The sequence below is a fragment of the Hermetia illucens genome, chromosome 3 (assembly GCF_905115235.1).
Source record: "Hermetia illucens chromosome 3, iHerIll2.2.curated.20191125, whole genome shotgun sequence".
Lineage (NCBI taxonomy): Eukaryota > Metazoa > Arthropoda > Insecta > Diptera > Stratiomyidae > Hermetia > Hermetia illucens.
Window position 1 is genome coordinate 71,683,336 of NC_051851.1, and position 24,748 is coordinate 71,708,083.

Below are 24,748 nucleotides of genomic sequence, written 5' to 3' on the forward strand. Positions count from 1 at the left end.
AATCCTTCATTGAAAATAATTACAGCCAGAAAAGTGGCTATTTCTACGACCTTGGCCCCAGAATGAAGGTATTTAAGAGCGAAAGTTCAGTTCAATGCATTTAACGGCTCATTGTTATTCTGGGTCTCTGCTCCTAAACATCTGTTCAAGAGATCATCTCGTGACAAATCTTCATAGATTGGTTTGATGACTGTTTGAACTCCTTCAGTCAAAGGTGCCTTCTCGTGGTGAAAACTATCCAGTTCTCCTTTAGCATCCGCTTTGCGCCGTTTGCACCAAATGTCCTCGCCTGCTGGACAATTTTGATGCTGAGGATTTTCGTCTGTAGAACAATTATGGAAGAAAGTTTCCCAAATTTCTTGCTTCATTCCTTCTATCGAATTTGCGTGTCAACGAATAGCTAGCCCAGAAAATGTAGTGAGGTCCTTATCAGTAAGTTTTCCAGCCCCTTTTCCACCAATGCCTTTGTGATTCTTCTTTGCATTTCTAAGCCGCGTTCCCATTCTTTTCTCGACATGTCTTACGTATTCCGTTTTTACTACTACGTACATTTAATTATTTGCAGAAATACGGGAGACAACTGCAGTAAAATCCAATATACAATATACAAAACTTGTCCCAATTGGAACATCCATGTTCATGCTTGCTAAAAGTTTCTTTGTTGATGTTGATGCGAAATCCTTTTTCTTCTCTGATAACTATCGATTCCCATGAAATACTCGTTTTTTAGTGCGAGCATGACGTTGAACGTTAACGCGATCTCCCTTCGTACGATCCATTTAAAAAAATCACTGAACACACAAACACAAACAAAATATAAGTGAGTATAGCTTGAAAGCCTTTCAGTGCTCACTCTAGACTGGATTATCCTTTTTATTCCAAACAACAAATAAGTTTAGACAATTGATTGGTTTTTCATCTTTTTATATTTATACCTGTGTTCAAATTTATAAGGCACCTGAGCCAAAAACTAACAGGGTAAAAAAAGATTCGATGCTCTTTCTCATCGAGTACTCTAGCTGCGGCTGCAAACTCCTTACCTGTTTAACCCTGTAATTTCTGAAGGACTCGGAATATCGGAAAATCCCTTTGCCCACATATTCTCCACTATATATAGATACAATTCATACAAAAAAAAAATCGATTTCTCCAACCCGACACACGGGATGACCCCCTTAACTAAACTAACATTCGCAGTTTCTAGTTTAGGGTTATCTTGTTCGAGTGTATGCCAATGCCATTGTTAAATCTAATAGAATTTAAATCTGCATTCAAACATTAACCATTGGCTAAGATAAATGATCCTGTCCCTTTCGCTTTCTAAGTTGTTGCGTTCGAACCATAGGTGCCGGGTTGGAATTAAAGTAAGATATAAGAAGCAAAAATTAAGTAAATGTAATTGCTTCTTATCAATGGTTTCTTGAATTTATTGTGGAAAGTTTAGCATATGAATGTCCACAGGGATAGTGAAACATGGGATGGTTTCTATGATACAGTGGATACCTACACCAAACTCGATGCAACAACTTTCTAAAATCTTGTCATTGGAGCATTCCCTTCTTCAATTGCTATTTTTTTTGTCTAAAAAGTTCAAAAAGGTCATTGTGGATTTTTTCCTTCCTCATCTTTAATGTCTTTGAACCTAACGACGAAATCACAAACAACAACAACAGCACTATCATCGTCATCATCATCAGATTAGTAATTTCAGTAATTTTCGTTTTTCTTCGTACAAAGTATCATTGTAACTGTCGTGTTTCTCGACTGTTGCCTGTTATTTTCTTGTCGCTTTGTTGATCGTCTATATAATATCGTTACGATATCGCGTTCTACATGAAGGAGAGAGAGACTCACTTTTGTCGGCGAACATGGATCTAGTGCACGGTTTTATTCATAATCAAGTTCGTGACTAGATATCATGCTCGTCTATTAAGTTGAGTTGGAAAACACGCAAAACAAAAACACCACCAACAACAGTCAAGAAACAACATCAACAGGAAGACTTTAAAGTGAAAATAAAATGAAAAGAAATTAAAGATGGAGCGCCAACATACATATCCCTGGATTGGATGGTACATGAGACGGTTTGTATTAACCATTTTTGTGTCTGAAAATAACTAAAAGAATGAGAATTTTGTGAATAAAGTGGATTTATAATAGAATAATCAAAGCTAATTTTATTTAATATCTTTTATATCGATTAAATAGCACCTTAAATGAATTTATTATCTCAATAGATGGAATAAAAAGCAATTTTAAATAGAAATAGACACTATTCATCCGAAGAAGCCGCTTGTCTGCAAGGCATGAAAGAATGTGGTAATTCTACAGGAATTCCAAATGGAAATAATTCCCTGTTCGTAACTACGACTATGTTTTATATCTATTCATATCAGACTCACTTTGTATGGTATATATGTACACGTACTAGTCTGAGCCTCTTGAAAAATTATATAATTCGTGTAAGAAGTCCATCGTAAACCCCACAATTGTCTTAGATTTAATATACTCCCTTTCAATTCATAGTTCTTTTTAGTTGTAATGAACTGAGAAATTAGAAAGCCTAATGACTTTAATCCCAACTAAAAAATTGGCAAAAAATCCTCAAGCAACTAAGTACGGTTCATCAAAACGTGCCATAGAAATGTCTGTGCTTGTTGCCTGCTAACTAGAGGGTTCTTACACCTTTGTCCTTCGTTTTATTTTCTTAAATCATTGATTATTAATATATTCCTAATATCTTGATAATTGGCATATTCCTCTATTTCAGCGTACATTCTCTGTCCTTTCAATTTATACTTATTTCCCGTTTCCATTATGTGAAAATGCCACGCCCACACCCGATGGCTGCCGATCTGCTGAAATATGTTTAAGGTCCTTCCAGGACTTCTGAAAAAACTTCCACTGTTCGGTGTCATATATTTCTGATGCGGCCTGCCATCCTGGGACAGTAGATTTCATTGGATGGCATAACCAGCAGTTGAGCTGTCGCCTTTTCTTTATCTGTGACCTATTCACTGCTGTCGTAGCGAAAGGTCGTGGCTCAAATCTTACTGGTGGCAGAGAGATTTATTATCGTTACTGGATGTGAATGAGTACTTGAAGGCCCCGATCCAATATCGATTGTTGCGCCAACGATTATTATTATTAGTAATGAGCTAATGATCACCGTTCCGGGAAGCAAACTTTTCCTCGAAGTATCGATGGCTCTAGGGTTTTATAAATTCCCTTTGTGTCTCAACTGAAATGCGATTTTTTCGACCCCGGTAAAGTTATTCCCGGTCCGGTCTTCTCCAGGATTAGGAAGATTATATAATGTTTTCCTATGTTTGTTAGTTTTTTCCTGCCTTCGGGCCACTGTGGTTGGTTGGTATTAGAGCTTATGTTTTCTGCTGCATTAGCGACATAGAACAAGCTGAAGCCCCCGTGAATTGCAGAAGTAGTAATCAACGGTAAAGGAAAGCAGATGAAACGATTTTCGTTTCGTTAAAATCAGGAGTTTTTGGCTGAACGGAAAGACGACCTTCCAAAAATTGTTTGAATATGATAAAAGGCCAAGGACTCACTTGAATGTAAAACAGAACTCTATGGTGAAATTGCTCGCTGTTCGTTGGAAAAAGTTTTGTAAGACCAAGCACATATCGATACTTCTGACCTTCCAGCAGACTTAATATGGGATACTTCTAGTAGTGATTTCGTTTCGAATAAAGAAGCGTTGGTTTTACTCACTGATATTGGTCTTAATATAATAGTGTAAAAGCAGCTGCTTAACCTAAGGATAGCTTAGATTAGATTTAGGTGTGTCAAACTGAGGAAATAATGAAATGAATAATAACAGAAATTCCTTTTCAACAAAAATTAAACTTCTCTGAATTAGGAGGTGAGACGGTGTGTCAAGATATCACGCTTATAAGCCACATCTTTAGGATGAGGGCATTTTTTATCACAGTGTCTTTATATTTTGTATGGTAACTTTGTAGCTATATGTACCAACCAATGTTGAACGTGAAATGACCAACGTGTTTAGATGTTATTATTGAAAGGAAATGGTGTGCAGTTGGATGTGATCGATAAGAGCACACAATTCATCTCTAGTCATTCACTGTCCATCCACTTCATTCCATTCCTAATTAAATAAGGCCCATTTCATTTAGGCATTACTGAACCCTTCTTGTGCTAACGATATCGATTTGCTGGCAAATGTAGAACAGCGTACTTTTTTGACAAATTTCCCATATTTTTTTTTAACATAGAATCCTGTTTCTCTGGAGCTATACCCCTCATCTCGAAAAACAAAAATATCTCCTTGTAAGTACTATTATCTTAATTGACGATCGAGTTGGTCGAGCATCAGTCTCTCGATCTCGTTTCGTCAGATTCGAATTCTAGTTTGTCATGAACGTTTGAGTTCGTATTTGTGCTGTTCCGGTGCTTTGAGCTTATAGTCGCACAGCTTTTAAGTATGATGATAGAGAATCCAAAGTACAGTCTCCTTGACAGCTGAGACTGTATGGATGCCCCATATTCTTCAAAGGAATGAACAGGAGACATACATTATCCTAATAAGATTCACATATATTCAAACATTAAAAATTCTAAACAAACTAAACATGACAAGCCTTTTATCACTCTAACCAATTTTCCACATTCCAAACAGCATATTATCAGGTGGGATAAAGTGTGATTAAAGAGGTCCGCTACTAAAAGGATAGAGTGCGAAGATTTCATTGTCGGCTGCCTATCTTATCGAGCCAGACGAATGGAGTACAGTAGGAATTCCTCGGAACTCCATTTTAAGGCTTCCTTTGAGGATCATTATATACGATGTATTGCTCGATCTTTCTTTCCAGAAAAACACAATGATGATCGGTTTAGCAGATTCCCTCCTGATTGTATTGTTGAAACACACGAAAAATGTGAAGATATACCTGAATGAAATTATCCATGGTATCCAATCATGGTTACGAATGTTCAAACTAAATCTGGCGGAAGGAAATATAGAAGCGATCCTTACTTCCAACCAAAAGGAAAACAATATCGTCAATATCTTGGTAGGACCATGAGGTCATTTCGAAATCGATAACTAAGCACCGGGTTTTGATGGTTGGATTTTGTTGAGTAACGTAATTCAGGTTGATGTTATGCAAGGACTGGTTCGTCTTGATCTTCGTTGTCTTCGGCGTTCGCGCAGTGGACCCGAAAGCGGGACGATGACCAGCTTGACGTTGCTTTTTGGAGCTTCAGGGAGGTCCATATGGCCAATAAGCTCATTTTGCTTGTGGCGAGTTTTGAGCTGGCGTAAGATTCGACTTCACTTAAGGTGGGATTGAATTTGATAATGCGATTGACTTCGCCACATCGTCGGATGACCTTTGCAGGTGTTCTACCTCCCAGTTGATTGATGGACCTGATAGTAGAATTCACACCGTAAGGCATCGTGGTGGCAGTTGAAATTGTCCTCCATTTACGTGGTCTTTGGTGTGAGTAAAATTCAGGCAGCATAATGTGATCAAGACATCATTTTGCTATTCGCCATGAGCTCATGCGGAGACTTCATGCCGAGCGCATATAACGCCTGACTATGGTTGGGCAGACACCGTGAAGTGCTAGGAAGTCTTCCAGAAGCGTAAGTATCTTCGCTGTTGTGCCTGTCATCTTGCGAACTTTGGGCCATCCCTACGGTTGAAAGTGTCAGCCACAATTTAGTAATATAACAAGTTGATGGGTCCTGCGAAATCAAGATGAATGCATCTCTAGGGGCCGCTTGGTTGGGGCCATGCTCAGAATGTACACTGGAGCGTGAAGACTTCGTGACAATTACATATTTCTCACAGCGCATGATGAAGTTCTCGATATCACGAGTGATGCCAGTGCAATTTAGTACGGGCGGGAAGTTACGTGATGTGCTTAGATAACTAAAAATGCAGCCCTCAATGATTTTCAACTCATACCATTGAACGAAAAGTGCTGCCACCTCAGGATCATTAATTTAGCTCTTTTTTTCGGCCAGTCATCGCATCTATATTGAACAACCTGTTGAAATGCGGGGCTGCTGCGTAATCGCTTGCTGGATATCGGCTAATTTCACAGAAAGCTGTTTTTCTATGCCGACGGCAAAACATGACGAGGCGAGAAATGAAATCCGCATATCCGAAACTTCTGGCATTGATTAGGCGAATCCTGAACTCATAGGTGAGAAGCGTGAGAGCATATCGTGGCCACTGGCTTGCTGTGTGGGCGGGGTTGCCGGTTTTTGATTCGAAAATTGTCAAGAGGCATTTTTGATCAGTCTAAAGCTCCAAACGTCTGCCGTAAATGCACTTATGATCGCGATGTATCCACAAAATGGAATCGAGATGCGCGCGAACGAACACTTGTCGCTGCAGAACTTGAAACGATAGTCTCGAAGGCGACGAAGTGTTGTTGTTGTTGTGATCTCTCAAATCAATTCCGCTTAGAATTACATCACCTATGTAGGTCAAAGTGTATCCTCGTCGGTAATTGGATCAGGGCCTTGAAGCATGTTAGACCACTTCATTCGAGATCGTAACGATACACTACAGGATAGCCTGTAGGAGGCAATGTAATCAGCATCGCCCTCGCCCTAGATTTTTAGCTTGATTTGACTCAGGTACACAGCTGAGTCGACGTCAAATCACGATACAAATACCACTGTCACCAGTGAGATTTGGACTGCGACCTTCCGTACGGCAGCCTGGTGCTTTAACTATTCAGCTATCCGGACATCACAGTCCAAAGAGCATGGTGTCCCAACAACTATTGGCCTGCGGTGGTCTTCATTCCCGGTTGCAACCGATTGACGGTGAAAAAGCTACAATGTATATTGATAGTGAGCATTCTTTTCGCGTTGTCATCGAGCTTGAGCTGGAGAAATGCATCGGATAGATCATTTTTTTTTCTGGCGGGCAATTTCGCAAAACTCTATTTTGGAGTTGGAAGCCGGTATTAGTTAGACTGAAGGATGTCGCGAAGGCCCCTCGAGTAGCCACCGCAGATTCACGTCTTGCCATTTTGCTTCCAGACGGCAACAATTGCTGCATCTAATGAAGAGAATTCTGCAGGGCTAATGACAACCAAACACTGGAAACGTTTAAGTTCGGGGCGATCGTTGGTGCTGCTGCAAATGGCATTGGCCAAGCTTCACGTAATACAAAATAAGCTCCTTTTTTGAGAGGGGGAGATTTACGTTCTGATACACTTTGCAATTCCGCCAGCGGACAGTTGCAGAAATTTCGACTTGATTTCTGCTACAGAGCTGTGCTCAGCGTTGGCTTAATGGTAGTGCAGACTAGTGAGGGAATTGGATCATCCCAACAGATTGAATCGAGTGGATATGTAGCATCTTCCAAGAGCTTCTCAACCGTTAAGCTTGACCTTGCACTCGAAGTACCCCCAGATATCATCGACTGTTTGGCCTGAAGCGCTGGTTGGTTGAATAGGGCAGGGTCTGAGGTGTGATTTAGAAACGTCTCCCTATTATCATGTGCAATAATTGTAATGTCCAATGTACCATCAAATTGAAACTTGATCTTGGCGTTGTTAATTTCCGTGAGGGCAAACTTGCGTTTGTCATTGGCTGGTGTTTCAATATCGTTGATTTGATTGACTTGACCTGGATCTGGGTTACGATGCATCGGTTGGCCTGACGACTCCCCTTAAACACGGTTGCACTGAAACAAAATCTTGTCTTGTGACCTATTTGCCAAAAATCAGTTGTATTCCTGACGCAGCGAGTACTTTAGTGATTCCCAAATTAGTTAGAAACTAAGAAAAGGAAATTAAAACGTAACACCGTCTCCGTCGCTACTAATGAAGGAAAATTTAGTCTTGTTTTGGTTTTCTAACTACAAATATTATAATCACGGCGGGCAAAACGATATACGAGTACACAACAGTAGAATTGTCTCCCAAACTGTTGCTAGATTCAGTACAGGCCCTTCTCCCCAAAATCAGTCGCACCCAATAGTCCATCGGATTGAGATCCAATGAGTAGAGTCGCCATTCCTCAGACGTGATGAAAATTACAAAATTAGCCATGGATCATTCTTGAGTTAGTTTTCTCTTATAAACCAAAAACGTTGAATCCGTATCGCTGAAATGCTCCTCGAAAATGTTACGGCGGTATACTTCTTGGTTGATTTTGACTTCTTGATCCATGGAAACAAATAGTGTCTTATCCCTGGCGTAAATATCATACCATCCCGAACACGTTGAACCATGACTGCTGTTTTAATGAATGCTGACCGGCATTTGAATTGACGACAACATTGGAGACGTACAAACATATTTTCATCAGTAAGACAACTGATTTTTTAAAATTTATATAGTTTAAAGTCAAGCTCATTTTTTGGTTATTTGCCTGATCTGTCACCGAGACCGGTTTCACGGGCAAGTTTCCTCATGGATACTTTCAGCTTTTGCTGAACTCATTTCTTGATCGATTCCTGGGCGCGTTGTCAGTACACCTTCTTCCATTCCCTTCACGGTGGCCATTAGGGTTAAGTACATTGAAGCGGTTATTCGCTTTGGATACCATTTGTTTGGTTACACTAAGCAAACAATTTTTAACATTGGACTGAATTGGGATTCCCCTAAATCCTTTACTTCCGATAAGCATCTATAATGAAAACTCACACGAAATGAATAAAGGTTTGTTTTCGACATCTTGACCCTTTTTAACCGTGATAATCGTGGGGTGAACTGCAATCCTACCGGTTTTCCAAGCGTTTAAAAGCTGCTATGGGTCCTTTGTTTGCAACTCCTCTCTTCTTGAGTATTGTACAGAAGGGGTATCTTAATCTTTAAAACCTTTCATCGACAATCGACAGTCAACGTCGTCCCAACGCCTGAACTATCATCGATGGAATCTGTATCTTACGATCGAAATTTCCATGCTGTTGTACTGTTGAGTCATATATGTATATTAAAAAATAAGATAGTAGCTTCCGCATTAACTTGAGCTCAAAAGACTGAATAAACTGACTTACCGCCATGCAAATGGTTAAAGCATTATTCCCGCGTATAATACATTCACCTACCATTCACCAAACCTCACAATACGATGCTTCTACGTAAGAGTTTAGACAACCAAAACGAATTTACGAACGAGTTTAATTCAAAGACGTTGATGCTGTTCTCGTACCGTTCGCTGATGGAGTAAACGAACTGCAACCTAAACGTAGATTCTGATACATAGCCCACTTATATACAATGATATGGTTAACGTACCGGAAATCATCGCTGCGAAAACTTGGTGAGAGCGAATCAAAAACAAGATAAAAACTGTTTCTTGGATAGTCTGCAAAGAGTTTAGAAAGATGGAAACAAAGAAGTTCCATCAACTTCTAAAGAAGATAATGACTCTTTCTGATTTTTTTTTTCGTGCTTCGTTGAATCGCTGGCTTAGGAATAATAGTTGAAACCGGTAACAAGGAAAGTTTGGCTGCTTCCAAAGAGGGAAAGGTAACCGGAATAAGAGCATGCGAGCAGTTGTAATCCAAACAAAGAACTAAGGAGTTGTTTACTATCGAGGCTAACGGCTTGATGGTAAATTTGACTGAAGGCATAAATAAACAAAGACCACAAAGTATTTGAATATATTTTAAGTTTGCGATATGTTAAAAGTAGCAATTATAAATGAATTTCAACGAAGTATTAAACGATCCTCTGCATATTCCTGAGGCTCTCATTTTAAATAAATTATATTCTGATTTGTAATACCAACAGTGTGATCATTGATGAGTGAATGACACAGGTTTACGAATCTTTTAAGAATGTAGAGCCCTGGCCATTGACCCCACTTCATGAGTATGCATTCTTTTTAACATGCTTAAAATGTTAATGAAATTACAGATTTAAGGGGGTCATCCCCTGTGAAGGCCGTTTTTTTCGGATTATTTTAGAAATTTGTTGTGAAGAACTGGATACGATTTATTAATATCTTGAGCGTGCATAGTAATTTTTCCAGCCCGATCGCATAGTTCATTATTGAAATACAGAGCAATTTATACACCCATCTCCAAAAAAAAGATGTTTTCTGCTGCCACGCTAGAGGGCGCTGTGATCATCTTAAAGAAAAAAGTAAACGACATTTTCACGTATCGACTTAACTACAGTCCGCCAATTAGGATTATTAAAAAATATTAAAAACTAAATTTTTGGTGCCGTGTTCAACTTTTTTTGTGAATTTTGGTGTTTTTTCACGGCTTTGTCAATGAATAAAAAAACTACTGAATGAATCGCAATTATCCTAGTTTGCGGACCGTAGAAATATGTTCTGAATAAGTCGTGAAAATTTCAAAGAATTTCGTTGGATAGATTTTGGGCTATGGTGGCAGCCGATTTTCAATACGCGGTTTCGAGAAAAACGCACAAAAAGTAGAATGCGATTTTTAGCAATAAAACCTTAACTGGCTATTAATCTGCTATACCTAGTCCATAAACCTTAGGTTTCTTGAAGAAACACATGTACAGCCTTGGCTTCAATTCTTGTCGTTTCAGCGAAGTCATTTGGACCGATAAATACGCGTTTTATTACGGCCATCGACATAAATCTGGCATGCGATTTATCACATGTTTAACACTATAATTTCCGAATGATTCCGAATATCAAAAAATCACTTTGCCCTTATATTCTTCACTATATCTAGATACAATTAATGCCAAAAAAATTCTATTTCGCGGATCCGACATACGGGATCACCCCCTTAACGCTAATACCGACATTCGTTTGAATAGCTTGATTTAATTCCCACACATCTCAATATTGCCAATTTAATCACGGAATGCTAACAACGGTTCACGAGAAGTCAGGTGATCGCACCAGGAGGATACGTCAGGTATATTTGGGGATTCCTGGTTCCATTGTTTAAATATGTGACACTTCCAGGCAAAATTCTGCTCTGTTCAATATCTGTGGGGAACAAATAAACGGAATTTCAAAATAAGCAAGATGCGCCTTTCCCATCCAACTGAAAACCTTTTCGACTGGGGATATAAATTATAGCTTGTTTCGGATATTGTTAATCAGTTCACTTTTCCTATTGGCCATGAAGCCAAAGTTTTGTTGTGGTGACGATGTTTCCTTCATAGAATATATCGCATAAATTTATATCATAGATTTAGCACTAGAATCTTGAACGAATGTCGGAGTTTTTTACATTGTCTACGAGTCAGATGGTTAGTATCTGAAGTATCATTATTCATTTCGTTGCCCTAAGGCTAAATTTAGTTTGATCCTTTTAAAATGAACTAGTCGTGCTTCGCCGTTGTTAGGTGGCTTCGTTGTATTTATCGACAAAATTAATTGGTTCGTCCTTTAAGATAATAGCACCATCGCCGCAGTTAGTTTTATTCATGACACTGGTCTTCTTTTGATTGACTTCTACTAAATACAAAGTCTTTTTCGGTAACAACTCTTTTTGTTGTTTCCCTTGTATAAACTATGTATGTCCCTCTATTTTTCGATAGGCCTATTATTACGATCTAAACGTTCCGCGAATTTAAAGTACGTTATCATTTCTGATGCTTGTAAGATTTTTAACTACCGAAACTAAGCGTTGGTGACTGGAGTATTGGGATGAAACTAATTGCTATGCAAATAAAACTCCAGAGATAATCCTAAATATTATTTTTATTAATAATTATAATAATCTAGAATAATTATAAATACGGCTGTACTGCACGAATAATGGGAATCAAGAGAGGACAAACAAGCTCATAGTGAAAACACCACAACTCTAGATGCGCCTTTGCTGATAAACCTAAACAGCCTCCAAAGCGCCGCCTATGTTTGCAACCTCCGCGACTCCCAATAGTAAATAGCTTACGAAGTATATACGTAAATATGTAGTATATATTATACATATTTACAAGCATTATTTATCAAGGTTAATATGTTCCCCGTCGACTATAACGCGGTTTTGCTGAAGTTAAATCTAATCCTCCAAGCATTTTTTATATTCAGTATTTGCCAGGACCAGCTGAGCCAGCTTCTATTTTTCCATTACCCCTTTTCTGCAGCTGAAACGAGTTCCTCTTAATAGTTTTTTAATTTGATTAAACATAAAGAACTTGCAAGGAGTTAAATCAGATTAATCCGATGGCTATTCCATGCTCGAGGAAACCGTAATTATCTTTTCCAATTGAAAACGTCATGGTTTTTTCTATCTAAGCTCATCCATATCATGCCTTTCACTCGCCTGATGATCGGATTGCAGGTCATATTCCTAAACCCTACCTATGCATTTAGTAGTAGTTGAGTGCTCAGAGGCTTTGCTTCTCCTCCACCTCAAACACAAAGGCATCGATTAGAACCTGGAACGAATGTTAATTTCGATATCAGTTGTAAAGGGGTGGAGTGAGAAGGTTGAAAATTACGCACTTAAACATCCATTTTCAGCATCTAGGTCCCAAAATACCCTCCTAGAATCTCTATTCATCATAGAAATATACAATTTTGCAATATACTACATTAGGTGAAAAATTCTCCGACTCGAAATGAAGGAATCATTTTTTCGGAAAATTTTTAATTTGCTTTTTAACGTGGTTCCCCTCAAAAGCAATACATTTTCTGTAGCGTTACACCACCATTTCTATACATTTCGTAATGTCAGATTTGTAAAGCGTCTCAAAATAAGCTTCCGTTTCCTATTTGATCTTTCCATTCAGGTAAAATTTCCAGCTCTGTAGCTGGCTCTCCCAAGTTTGGGAACAAAAACTAATCGTCCGTTACCATGTCTGGGGAATATGGAGGTTGGAAAAGATTTTCGTACTTGCGGTTGTCATTATATTTTCAGACATATGAGTTGGATTTTGGAGATTTTGTGCGAAACAAAACCTTATTAAAATCGATTTAATGTCTGTCTGTTTGTCTGTCATATTCCATTTACTCAGAAGCAGCTTAAACTTTTTTCATAAAATTTGGCGACAGCGTGTGATCAATTCGGTGGTTCGGCAAAAGTAAACTCAGGATTTTGTAGGTAAGCCAATACAGAGCTCAAAACTTACCACATGATGGTGGGAATAAATTGGATCTTCAAAGCGGCCAGGGTAAATAGATTGATATTTATTGACTAGAACCTAAAGAAGAAGCATACTTAGAGTATGTTTTAATTTGTTACAAAACGCCACCTTATACATAGTACAACCATTTGTCTTTCAGTAGGACAACAACCTCAGGTACACTTCCTTCTCGATACGAGAATAAATGCTGTATAATGTGCCAAGCCGACTCTATATGCCTCCCAAATCGAGAAATTTTAACCTTTTGAACCTCTGTAGCACTTCTCGAATCCCAGGTTCATATATGGCACATCTCCTCCAAAAGTGATTTCAGGAAGGTACACTAGGAAGCTAGGAACGAAATTTCCCCCAATATGATTTACTACCTTTACAATTCGATGTATTAATATAATAATAATTATTGGTGCAACAATCCATATTGAATCGGGGCCTTGAAGTGTGTTAGAGCACTTCATTCAAGACCGTAACGGTAGACTACAAGATTACAATTCCCTGTAGGATGCAATGTGGTCAGCATTGCGGTCGCCCGAGATTATTACCCTGATTTGACTCAGGTACTCATTCACAGCTGAGTCGACTGGCATCCGACATTAAATCACGATACAAATCCCACTGCCGTCAGTGAGATTTGAACCGCGACCTTCGATATATTGTTGCCTTAAAATCGAAATTGGGGACATAGAATTAAAGTTCGAGTTTGGTTGTCTTTTAATTTTCACTGTATCGTCTTATGTTTAGATGTGGACTCTTCAACCTCCTCTCTCCTAAAATCTAAATGTATCAACAATATTGGTAATCACGTTATACGATATTCATGGGTATGACATAAAATACGGCAACCGAAGAAATGAAAATCTTTTCTTTTTGCTTAAACCTAGGTAGGCTCATGCCATTTGGTACCTTTTTGGCAGATCTCGAAATGAATAGAGAACCCAAAGTTAACAAACAAAGTTACCAGTCCAATTAAGGTGGATATGTGTGGACATTAGTACTCAGTTTACATACATATGCATGCTTTTGTGCATAGAGTAAAGCGGTAATATTCGAATGCATTCGATCAATTCAGATGCACACCTACATGCATGCATACAGCATTTGACAGAAGGAAAAAAATATTCCGAAATTTTCAATAGTTTGGCTTGGAATTGAATGAATTGAATCTCCAACACTACCGAAATGATGGCTACGTCTAATGCAAGATCGCAAACGAAAGGGGAAAAATAAAATTACTCGATCGCACCCACAGAGCAGAATTTCTTCCTAAACCTAGCCGACGTGACCGATAGGAAAAAAACGACGGCAATCGCTTAATCCTCAGATGTAATATCTCCCGTTCTGGCATTACTCGATCTTGTAATATAGGAGATGCTTTCTCTGCTGAAAAAGTCTTTTCGGAAGATAAGAGCAGAGAGATTTTCAAATCAAAATCAGAAAACTTTGGTATTCTTCCCTAAATTTTCATCTTTAGTTAGACTAGCAAAAAATATACATAATAATGATCGTTGGTGCAACAATCCAATTGGATCAGGGCCTTCAAGTATGTTAGAGCACTTAATTCAAGACGGTACACTACAGGATTACAATACCCTATAGGAGGCAATGTGGTCAGCATTGCGCTCCCCCGAGATTATTGCTTTCCGACGTCAAATCACGATACAAATCCTACTGCTACTTCCCCTCTATTCTCCAGTTCCAATAATAATTGTTCTGTCTTTCAACTTCAGCAAAATCATCCCATCACGTGAATTACACCCGCTCTCTTGTCCTTTCCAGACTGTGTGAACTCTTATATTGTATGCAAACCTTCTTAATTCAATTTCAGCAAAGCCAATTTTGACGCTACTAGCATATGTGACGGAATCAAAATCCAGTACCTGCGCACAAGTATCTAAAGAAAGTTAAACTAAAAGATGCAGGGAGTTTGGGACTTCCACAAGTCTTACTAACTTTGTTCATTTCAAAGTTTTGCGGCTTTGAGTAAAATTAATAATGAACAAGTCGGGAAACCGGAAGCTCAGCGCTTCAGGTATGAAAGGTTTTGTTTACTTCTTCTGTGAGTATATTTAAGTGTAGAACTATCCTTCAAGATAAAAAACCGATATCGGACTGAATAGGTGGAAATATTGACCACGTTTCGCTCTTAAGGGGGTCATCCCGTGTGAAGGCCGTTTTTTTGGCTTTTTTTTAGAAATTTTTTCTGAAGTTCTGGATGAAGATACAAATACGAATTTTTCACCATATATTAATTAATGTCTTGAGCACGCGTAGTAAGTTTTCCAGCCATCGCTCCAGTAATATTTGAGCAGCTGAGTCTTTGAATCAGCAGCTTCCTCTTGTTAGCAAAGTTCATTCTCGGCCACCAGACAATGCATACGTACATGAAAATGGGTTTTATAATGGATGTATACATGGATGGATGGATGTATACATCCAATAAATCCGTTTAGGTGAAAGTCCTCAGGTCCTACCCTGTTGCAGGCCTACAGCAACAGAGCAATCTGCAGGAATTCTGATATTGTTCCTAGATATGGTACGTCCACGTTGGCTGGAAATGAAGATGCAATCCTAAATACTTGACTAATAGTACCAGCTGTATTTTCACCCCTGATAAGGTGGTGAGCGTGTAACTACTCTATCTAACGTTCCTATTGAAGATAACTAGTTTAGGCTTCCTCACGTTCACCATGAATCCGTTACGTAGGCACTATCCAATACTGTGTCCCCAAAACTTGCTGATATTTATTACGACTAGTTCGTTCTCAAATACTTGTGCAAAGGCCTTTCGTGTCAGGAGCTATAGCAAGGTGTTCATTATCAGGAGCCATTGCAGAGAAAAGAGAACTCCTTCCTGTGGGCAACTCCTAAGACATCCTGCCTCAATAGACTTCTATCCAACTAGCATGTGAAGAATCCGACTGATTAACAGCGGATCGATTCTATGTTGTATTGTGCTGCACAGATGAGGCATAATTGAAGGCACTTTCGATGTCCATGAATGCGTCTAGGACGTATTCTTTTTCGGACATTTGCCTTTCTGGTAGGCATGTTGCCAACAATAAAGTGTCCACCTAGGAATATATCATATAATATGTATCTCTTATTAATCGACCTACTACTCTCTCCAGTCCTTTGTGTAGAAAGGAAGTTAGACTGATTTGCCGGAAGCATTTTGCGTCCGTATAGGGGGATTCCCCTAGTTTGGGAGTAAATACCACATTTACATCACGCCAGTTGATTTTAATACAAATGTGTATTAGGTATACATCTATTCTCTCTATTATTAAAGCAGGAATTATGTCATCCGGACCCGCAGACTTGTATCTATGGAAGGAGTTAAATGCTAAATGATTTGCAGTTTGTTCATCTTTTTCTATGTACCTCCCGCTCTATAACCATAGATAACCTAGTTGGTAGATACGTTCGTTGGTAAGGATCCGCTTAAGATTTAAGGTTGTCTCTCTCTTCGCGCTTCCGAGATGGAGTTGTTCGAGGTAGATCCATATCCATTACGAAATCGATGCGCCTGTGATCCGAGAGCGTGATGTCGCTTGATACTCTCAACTCTCCGACAAGACCACTTTGAAGAAAATGAGTTTATTACCCAATTGAGAATTTGCAGTTCGGTACCTATATGATACCGTAATAGTCTCGACTCTCTCGCGTTGAAGTTGGCATCTCTCCAGCTTATTTGATTGACGTTAAAATTACATCCTGCTCTTCGCATATTAAATAGCTCCGATGAATGTTCCACTGCGAAGTTCGTCTAAGTTATAGGAAAAATAGGCAGAGCCAGCATCAAAAAATCTCCTAATATGCCTGTTGACAATTTACGGTCAGTTTCAAACTTGTGGCGTCGCAATCACATAGATCGTTAACGAGGAATGCTAGTAGGTTTTCATGTTTTCGGTTTTCTCTTCTGCTTTGCAGCATCTAGGTAGAGGTGTTGAGGTTATTCTAGAAACCAAGTTGTCCCAGAACTGAGGCACCATTATGTTCCTCTTCTGGGAGCCGAAGTAAGCAGCTTCTGAACAATGCAGCTTGGAAGCCCTCCTCAGGGTTAGTCGAGCACCCTCACACACATCCTTGAAGAAGAAGCATTACTGCCTGAACCACTCATTTATGCTTCCGTCGGCAAAGTTAAGCCGTAACATTTTATGATATATACCTACCGATGCAAAGCTTACTTACTTAGTGGCATGCGAGGATGCAGTCGATATTGCAAACGTGTAGATTGATATCGTCATACAAGATCTATCCATCGGCTTCGATAGCTTTAGCTGCAAATGAAGACGCCGTTGAAGGCTGTTGAAGGCGGTGTGCTCGGAAGTGGTTTGCCCAAAGGCGATGTGCCCGGTGGCATCGTTTTGTCAGAATGCGCTTTGCCTGAAAAAAATACTTAGCCGTGAGCAGGACTTTACCCTCAGCAAGTGGCGCCGAATGAAGCCAGCAGTGCTGACAGGAGGGGCCTGCTTCAGCCCGTCCGTTAAGGCCTGGGTCCCAATTGATTTGGTTCTCACTTGAATAATTGAAGAATCTAAGTCTAGACTCAGGTTCTCAATTGATGAGCTCAGTGTTGCCTCTTCACTCAGAGTTGGATCGTCACGATCGAGATTTCATTGTGAGTTTTATTCTGGTGTTGTATGGTATTTCGAAATTTTTGCATAATTGGCAGCCAATTATTATTTTACCGAGAAAAATAAGTCGATCTCGGCAGATTAGTTTTTTGCCAAGTCAAGGCTAGTTGAAACTGGGGGTCGCCTGGTACACAGAGTTCAGCATTCACGACCACATCTTAACCCCTGTGACCATTCACGGCAGTCACCCATTGGGATTTTCTTTAATTGCTTACTAGGGTTGTCTCCCTGGAATGCTTAGATGTCTCTCAAAACTCAGACTGTAGCGATTTGTTCTTCCCATTTTCATCCTTCTTGAAATCATCAACTGATTGTAAGTTTTTCGTGCTTACTTTAATTTAATCTTGGTAGAACATTATCAAGAAAAATGAGTGTACCGAAATATTTTGTTAACAAAAATTTAACATACCTAAGATCTCTCCATAAACCTATGATTGTGGAAGGAGCTAATAAATACCTGTGACCTTTATGCCGCATAGTCAACTACGTCTACTCAACGTCGGTCGGTCGTAAAATCGATCTTCAATGGATTAGCGTCACTTTTAATCATGTTTTCTTCCCCTCTTCTTTCCATTGCAGGCATCCAGAAAAGGCCTACCAAGAACACCAGCAACTCAAAAAACTGCACTTTTCAGTCCAGCTAGCCATTCACCATTGTAAGTAACACTTTTTTGATTTTTCCTTACTTTAATGTTTCCCTTCTATCGTACTCAATATATCATTTATGTTTATGTTATTTTGATTGTTTTTTTTTCTTGTGAACCGAAAGATAAGGAGTATGTGTTAGTATAAACCAGAACAGCTAAAAAGTATCGGATTTTTATTTATTTTACAGAATATGTTATCAGACACCTTTCATATATTGTTTCTTCAAGTTGTTTGAATTGGAATGTGCATGGCAAGCGACCCTATATAGAGGCTAAATTGCAAACTTTTACAAATTGGCTTATCAGAAGTGATATAAACGTTTTCATGTTGAAATCAATTATGAAACGACGGTTACCAAGCCTTTGAAGAAGGTTAACTCCATTGATATGAGGGATTATCACATACTGCGTTATTGTGTAAAATATTTAGACTCTACTAACTCAAATTTTTTGCTATTTCCACCTAGAATTCGACCATAACTTGTCCCTATTTTCGTTACATCCGTGGGCATAATAAATTTTGAACGATTGAGCTCCATCAAAGAGCTCTCCGCCCTTCTGTTAAGCTAGTAGAACTGGTTTTTGTCAGTTACGTTTCTCACGTGCATTATTAGCAAAGGTATCATTTGCCTTGCGATGGTGGATGACCCGGGAAGAGAGTAGTCGTATCAGATATCAGAGTTTGAAAGAAAATTCCCCCCTCGGACATCAAACAGTTTGATAGATTCTCTAACTCATATTCAGGAAGTTGCTCAATATCGATATATCGCTGATAAAATATAGTGCTAACATCTTCCATTAATGGATTTTCAACAACCAAAAATCTCAAACTTCAAATTTTAATGTTCATTCATAACGGAGTTTTCCTTAATCAGACTTAATATCTGGGATCAGTTTGGTGTCGTTCCAACATATTGACTAATGCTAGACTGATCGTGTAAATGGGTTCATAGAGGAGGACAGGTGGAATGACATCGCGGAAGATTTTGAATTTAAGGGGTCCATGGTCAAATCACCATTGGTTAAGAACACCAATCGAACGTACTTAAAATGATCCTTTTCGAAGACGATCATTTAAAACTCTATTTCATGTTTAAGTATAGACAGTGGTGCATGAAGTGATCATTACAAATTTGAACGAGTTGTTTGAGGTTAACCATTGTTGTGAGAAGATACAAAAACATAATCTGTATGTCGTGCGCAAGGCGTTTGATTTGTCCTTGACATGAACGAAAAGAAGCTCCGAAAGAGTGTTTTCTGGTGAACATCGACCCAGAGATGCGATGCAATAGAACATCTTAACATAGTAGATGATTTCCTCTAACATTACATGTTGCAGGACATAAAAGATGAACTTATGTGGCACGCAGTTCAGTGCCTTGTTCAAAGTAGGTGGATGTTCTTGACCAAAGCACCTTATTTGACTATGTTGATGATGACCGAGCCAGCTAGTGCCTCCGAAGATAGCGGATGAGAAAATGTGAACAAATCTGTCTGACACGGTCCGCAGGTCGTTCACGGGTCCGCGGATTCTTCTGAGGACTTTTCGTTGGAAAGTATTCATAAGTTTTTTGTGATGCCTGAGTAAGAGTTCATGTTTCACTATCGTATATTAGCATATGTCGTTTCGTTTTCTGTGTTTACTATTATTGTTTCGAATACACAAAGTTATCTACCTTTTCTTAGTCGCAGTCAGCTATTGTTATATTTTTTACTAACTGGCATTCTTTTCCTTGTTTGATTTCTAATTTTTATTTTGTTTTCGTTGCTACGTAGACTTATGTCTTTTGCAGCTCAGTCAAGGTTAATAAATATTTTTGACGCTCTCTAGAAATCAGCCAGATATATTGAGGTCGTCCGCATAGGTTACTAATTGCGTCTGCTCCGTGTCAACGGTGGTTTTTGGCGACATATTTAAGCGCCAAGTTGAGGCCTTATCATTGTCTTGCTTAAGGCTAATATTCGTCCTTAAGCTATTAGATTGCTAATTTTGTACTCTACCTTGTAATTCCTAGTCATTTTAATTAGCTGCAAATTTCAATGGTATTCCCAGCATCAGTTTTGCTCAGAGTATCTGGTCCGCAGTCTATCGTCCAGTTCTAAATCCCCATTGGTAATATCCAATTATCTTTTCAGTCTCTAGTTGGCTCAACTGATTAAAGCGCTGGACTATCGTAGCGGAAGGTCACTGGTAGCAGTGGTATTTGTATCAAGATTTGACGTCGGATATCAATCAACTCAGCTGTGAATGGAAACCTGAGTCAAATCAGGATAATAATATCGGGCGAGCGCACACACATTGTCTCCTACAGGGCTCTGTAGTCATGGAGTGTGTACCGTTACGGTTTTGAAGAAAGTGCTCTAACACACTTCAAGGCCCTGATCCAATTGGATTGTTGCGCCAACGACTATTTTTATCAATTAGCTTGTCAGCAAATGACAGGATTTTTCTATTCAAATATTTTACTTTAAATTGGATACGACCCACCTAACAATGATTATTTTCTGTAATTTTCACAGCCATGTTTGTCTCGCTTTTCTTGCGATTATTAATACGTAATACCTTTGGGTCAGATTTTAGGAAGTTTCTCATGCCTTTATTTGGTTCAGAATGAGCTCGGTGCATTTGCTGGCTGATTTAAGAAGTTCAGCTTTTTCTAAGTCTGTTGCATATGCCGAAACTATTTTCCTGTCTTCTAGTTTTCCAATGTCATTTTTAGGGATTGGATTTGGCTTGAGGTTTTCCCGTTATGCTTCTATCGAAACTTAAGTTTGACCAGGTAATGGTCAGTGTCACAATAAACACCTCGATATAAGTGAACATCGATGATGCAGGACATTGTCTCTTTTTTAATAAGAGCGTGGTCTATTTGATAAAAAGTTCGTCCTTCGGCTAATGTTCACACTCTTGTGAATGGTACGGTGCGGTAAGGATGACGAATTTACAATAAGATCTTTGTTTGAAAGCGAAATCAATGATTCTCTGACCGCTTTCTGGTCGTGAAACTTAAAATAAAGGTGCTCCTTCTCACTGATTTTAAGTTGTACACCGTCATTTTAGAGCCAAGTGTAGCGACTAGTTGAAGGGGGTATTCGGCTTGGTTTGTGTGGACCTCTTTTTCAGGGTTCGTGTGAAACAAGATCTTACTAAAATCGATTAAATGTCTGTTTGTCTGTCACACCCACCCACGCTGAAGTTATTGCCACGAACATTGAGAATGTGTGGTCATGCGTGTTGCATAATTTCGCAATAGGGTATCTATATGAAACCCGTAATTAATCCCTGAATTGACTCAGATCGGGGCTCGTCTTGCCGTGTCGGCTAAGGGCGCCCTTGCATTCTGATGCTTTTTAATCGATGGTGTGATTTTTGCCCCGGAATGTCGCAAGACCAGTCACCAAGAAAGATAAGGTAGGATTGGCAAAGGGAAATAACTCCAACTATATTTTACTGAACCCAGCAGATCTTCTACCTGTGTATATTTGAAAAACTGCGGATTTTTCCACATACTGGAAGAAGTGACCAAATTAATAATACACTTGTCTTTTCGCATTGAATATGGGAGTAAGATTACCATATTTTATAATATGCGCCACTCCAAACGATACCATTTTAAAGAGTGCATTGCATTTCCGAAGTTGCAGTAAAAAGTGTTTGGATTCTTGAGTAGCTCCAACAATATGGCTCAGTAAGTTGTTGGCAATTGACCTTCCCAGGAAAATGATATATACCACACATTCCTTACTGAAAATTCAAAGCCCAAAAATATAAGCACATTATACCAATAAGGCACATTTTATAATCGTAGTTTTCATTGTAATTGAATGCTGTTTTATGGGATCGATCCTCAATATTGAGCAAACCTGTCGTGAGCGTTTAGCTGCATTACGTTGTGTATATTGCTCTTCGGGAATTGCAGTAGCTTTAAAAGTAGACGCTTTTGTTCTCAAATTTGTAATTCGTACATCGTGTTGTTGAGATGTTTCGGCACCTCTTAAAGTGAAAGCCCAAATTCGCAGCTTGTTAAATCATGTATAACGCTTTTCTCATATTTCAGGATCTCTTGAAATGAGAGCTCTGACTCAGTGCCAGATATTTCACCAGCTATTTTCGAGCAGCCTTTTCAATAATTTTTAGAATTTGAGATCCATTCTCACGACCATAATTTTCAGAATTTCAGCCCCATCCTGGAGGAGGTCCCCCCGCCCCCCATTCCCTTCCGCATCCACGCACTAGGCAGCCCCTTCTAATCTCCCTTGCATATCGCGACGATGATTGCCTTATCAATAAGCCAATTAATGTTCCGGAAACAACCCCTTTTCAAGGCGTCATGACCTTTGACCGTCACATGGCATCGACGATGTTAGGAAGAAGAGACCTTATTCTTGTGACTGCATAGCCTCTTTATCCTCTCCTTCTCTTGTACCAAATACTCTCTCTCCCGAACCAATCAAGCATTACCATCATGATTTCAAAATAGCCCCTATTTGAAGCTCCATTACCTTTTAGGAAAGGTGACCGGTCCGATTTTCCAACGCACTTTGCGAGAGAAGCTTTGGGATGGAGTTTAAAGTTAAACCCTATCTTTTTGATATGAAAATAACCCCAATTCGGGGCGCCATAACTTTTTAAGCGGGGAGGACGGTATTTTTTAGTTTTTTATCAAATATCAATTTTTATGGCGTTCGGTTGAACGGTTTCCGGGTCCAACAATCACAAACGAATATGCATACCAACCACCTCCATTTTTAAGGTTTTATGTAAAAAAAAAAACCTTATTAAAATCAGTTTACTGTCTGTCACACGCATTTTTCTTGGAAACGGTTATAGCAATCAACACCAAATTTGGTAGAAAGGTTGGAACTGTGCACGCTCACGCATACAGTGAGTTGCATCATTCTACATGGAATTAAAGGGGGTTCTCCTTACATCCAAAGGGGGGGTGTATATTTTTTTCTCTAAGTATGGTCATGTGGGGTATCAAATGAAAGGTATAGGTTAATAGTTTCCGAAGCCAATCTTAGTCTTGAAATTTGATAGAAAGGTGGGGAATGTGGGGGGTCGAAAGTGTTTTTTTTCTCCCACTGACCCATTCTTAGAAACGACCCAACCGGAAAATCTAAAAAAAATCAAGAAGCTGCCATTATACGGTGCCTAAGCTCCGAAATACCCTCGATATAGATATTTGTTCAAATAAAGTTAATATAGTATATTGCTATAAGTTTTACAAATTGACTGCAAAACCTTAAGGGGGCCATTCTAGAATCATGAAATTTTGCAACAATGTAGGCTATAACATAGAGCATGGTCCTACCAAGTTATCGCTTCTGTGCAAATTCAAGACTTCGAATGTCAGTACCACCCGAATAAATGCATATATTACGGGCTTGGTATAAAAGAAATACACAAAACGTTTCATACCTGAAGCGTCCAGCTTCCTGTTTCCCGACTTGTTATATAATGGAAGATTTATCTCTTTCCCTGATCTCAGCATTTTATTTTTATTTTAGTAAGTATCTTGCTTCAAACTCCCCTTCCTTATCTGAGCTTTAGGACCAGAATGTTACCTGCCCTCTCCCACGTGTCTCTCAATCAGTTTTTCGAGTAAATGGACATATACCGTTGTGAGATTTATTTGCCTCTTTGTACTAGTAAATAGTTGGCACGCTTTCGGCAATAGGTTTGCAAAATTATGATGCTACCAACAACATTTTGTAGGCCTATAATTATTGTCATGTCAAGTGGTGATTGTTCTGTTTAGCACATCTATGGGTACCTCGGTATCATAAGTGGTTTTAGCGATCTTCTTAATAACCGATAGATGCTGATAGCTGCTAGAAGGTGACTTTCTCAATATTGGATCGGCCCGTTCATGGCGCATAGACAGTAACAAATGGATAGTGCGGTTGGCTGATAGTGAACTTTATCGGGCGATCACCGAATCGACTTCTTTCACGGAAACTACATCAAATGGCAACGGTAAAGCTATATTGATTACGTGACAGCCTGGAAAATGCATCAAATAGATAATAACCATTCTTGCCGCGATCGCTCTTATTTAACAACACTTACTACCAGTTTATTGTATATATCAAACCCGCTTCGTGTTTCTGTTGGTGTTCATCAAGGAAGCGCCCTCTCACCACTCCTCTTTGTTTTTGTTATGGACACCGTCACACGGGATATCTAACGTCCTGCCCCTATCGCGTGATCTCCCCAAAACTAAGCGATTTAAATACCTTGGGTCATCGCTATCAGCCAATGGAGAACTGCGTTATGAAATTGCTTCACGCATTAACGCAACCTGGATGAAGTGGCGTTCCACAACTGGTGTTTTTTGTGATCGACGTATCAACGAACGTCTTAAATCTCAAATTTACCGCAATGTCGTCCGTCCTGTCGCTCTCTATGGTTCTGAGTGT

General features: G+C 39.2%; 1 protein-coding gene across 1 annotated transcript in view; it reads left to right on the forward strand.

Annotated features, from left to right (window-relative positions):
* LOC119652824 (DNA polymerase alpha subunit B) overlaps positions 1-24,748 on the forward strand; it is an 84,555-nt gene that overhangs the window by 57,109 nt on the left and 2,698 nt on the right. Inside the window, exon 3 of the mRNA XM_038057153.1 lies at positions 18,258-18,334. Coding sequence (XP_037913081.1) covers positions 18,258-18,334 — 77 coding nt within the window. The remainder of the gene's footprint in view (positions 1-18,257; positions 18,335-24,748) is intronic.